This window comes from Anopheles moucheti, chromosome 3 (assembly GCF_943734755.1).
Source record: "Anopheles moucheti chromosome 3, idAnoMoucSN_F20_07, whole genome shotgun sequence".
NCBI lineage: Eukaryota > Metazoa > Arthropoda > Insecta > Diptera > Culicidae > Anopheles > Anopheles moucheti.
The window spans coordinates 27,648,831-27,651,102 of NC_069141.1; the positions used below are offsets into that span (position 1 = coordinate 27,648,831).

At 43.0% G+C, this 2,272-nt stretch overlaps 1 protein-coding gene across 1 annotated transcript; it reads right to left on the reverse strand.

The window, feature by feature from the left end:
• Nucleotides 1–222: 222 nt before the first annotated feature.
• Nucleotides 223–1,565, reverse strand: LOC128302644 (uncharacterized). The gene is made up of 4 exons (XM_053039508.1): nt 1,060–1,565; nt 651–993; nt 487–585; nt 223–429 (listed from the first exon to the last, which is right to left on the reverse strand). Exons 1-4 carry the CDS (start codon nt 1,563–1,565, stop codon nt 223–225), a joined length of 1,155 nt encoding a protein of 384 aa, XP_052895468.1.
• Between the last annotated feature and the right edge of the window lie 707 nt (nt 1,566–2,272).

Below are 2,272 nucleotides of genomic sequence, written 5' to 3' on the forward strand. Positions count from 1 at the left end.
ACACATCTAACCAACTGACCACAATATCCAAATTCCCTACACTTGATTGAACCTCTGGTTGAAATACTTGAGATGGTAAAGGCTAACTTCCGGAAGGAATTTTGCAGCTACAAGGCGTTTATTTTTTTTTAAAGAAAATCACCCAAGGTTAGTGGTTTTACATGGGAAAACTACCGGGCTAGTATTTTACTGACTGTTTTCCCATCCCGTAAATTTATAAGTTTAAAATATATTTTTCAGCACGAGATAGAACGAGTAGGACTTTTGTACCATCTCACCGAACTGAAGTACGTTCGCGTAGAAAAGCTTCCCGGCGGTCAAGATGATGGGTTTCTGGGAGCGATTAATCATGAAGAGTATTTGCTTTTGTACGGTGATCGATTGATTATACCAGGCCAGCTGCTGCAGCGCCATCAACACTTCGTTACCCTTGCAAATGAAAGGAACAATTACGACCAGGTCGCATTCTCCAGACAATTCTCTTACCTTATCGGTTAACTGTGTTCCGAGCGTGCAGTACATATACGTTTCGACTGTCACAATCAGTAGCAGTATGAGAACGTTAAAAATGCTGGAGTCAAATCCCTGCAGAAATGGGTGGAGGAGTGTGTCAGTAGCTAGCGCTCGGCTAAGAAAATCAAAAAACGTACCATTAGCAAGACGTAGAACAGTATGAGGCACCATATGGCACTGCAGAATGTAAGCTGAACCAGCAGCGATAGGTTGAGAGTGTCCTGTAAGCACCGTGCGCACAGCAAAGTGTCCCGATGATATTCGATGACGGTGGTGAGTTGCGCCTGTGAGATGTGGTCCCTTAGTTCACGAATCTGCATTACAGTTACCTCAAACATTAAGCATGTGGTCTTGATGACGGACACATCCATCACGTCCTTGATGCACAGTGATGAAGCCGATGTGACGGTTAACAAGCATATATTGACGGTGTAGAAGAAATAGTGCAGTACGTTGAAGCGAATGTCCAGGTAGTAAAGGCTGTGCAGGCGAAAAGTTCATTTACTTTAGCACTCTTTTGGCGAGCCTTCAGCCGTATCGTCATACTTCATTTCACTGGATATGATGAACTCTTCCGGTTCGGCTGTGCGGTTGCGTGTGTTCCGCAAGTAAATACCGGTTGATGCCAGCGGAGGCATCGCACAGTACAGGATGTACGTGATGCAAAAACATTTGCAGCAAAGCACTGAAAACTTGTTAGTTTTACCATTGTATGTGATCAGGAACGTTTCAATGTGGTCAGCATACTGCTTGCGGGCACACCGCTGCAGCATGTCGACCAACCGGTACAGATTTTTGCGTCGAAAGTAAAGCGCCAATATTTGCGAGTAGAGGTAAGTGAGAAAGGTCATCTCGGAACCCAACCGCAAAAGCATTACAGTATCGTCAATCTTTACCAGTAAGCGTGGTATGATGCTAAATACGAGATAAAACACAACCTGACACCAGTACAGTAGCTTCAGCTTTTCGTCACGTCCCAAACCGAACATCGTCAGCAACCGGCAACCGATCGGAATCACTTCACGAGGATCATCAATTTGGAACAGCTTCATGATGCGTACAATCACCTGAAAGCGAACTTGTTACACTGCGTATGGATGGTCGATATGCTGTTTTATAAGAGTTCGTTATGAACATGCAGTACGATGAAGCGAGTACATATCATGATAATGATAGTTATTAAACAAACAGTACACTTGTACGGTTTTGCAAACAATCAAATATATACTTCTGCTTCTACTCAGAAGCGTAGCTGAAGTAGGGGCTCTGGGCTAGCGAATTACGAAGGTTGAATAAATATCTCATCACACAGCAATAGTGTTGTTGGAGTACGTTTGCAATTGCTGCAACAGATTCTTGGGAGGACTGCAGCCTGAAAGAAGGTGCGTCGTTCATAACCGATTCAGGGGTACTGCAGTAATCATAGACTTTATAGTAATTGGATTGTGCATACAACGAGTTTGACGTAAAACTACACAATCGATCAACTCGTGAGAACGGAACATCTTGAAAAATGAGTCATCTGTGGCTTGAGTTGATATTGTTTCCAAAATAATACTAAAGAACACTACGGCTAGTGCTGCTTGGTACAGCCTATGGAAGAAAGATCCTGAAGGAACTTAAATTTCCAGTAATAATAAACCCAAATGTCTCAATGCTCAAAAGAAAAAAATCAAATACGGGATCGCAAAAGTGATCACGATTGCCGTTCTCATCGAGCTGAGATATGAAACTATTCTTGCAGTCGGATTAAAGCTCA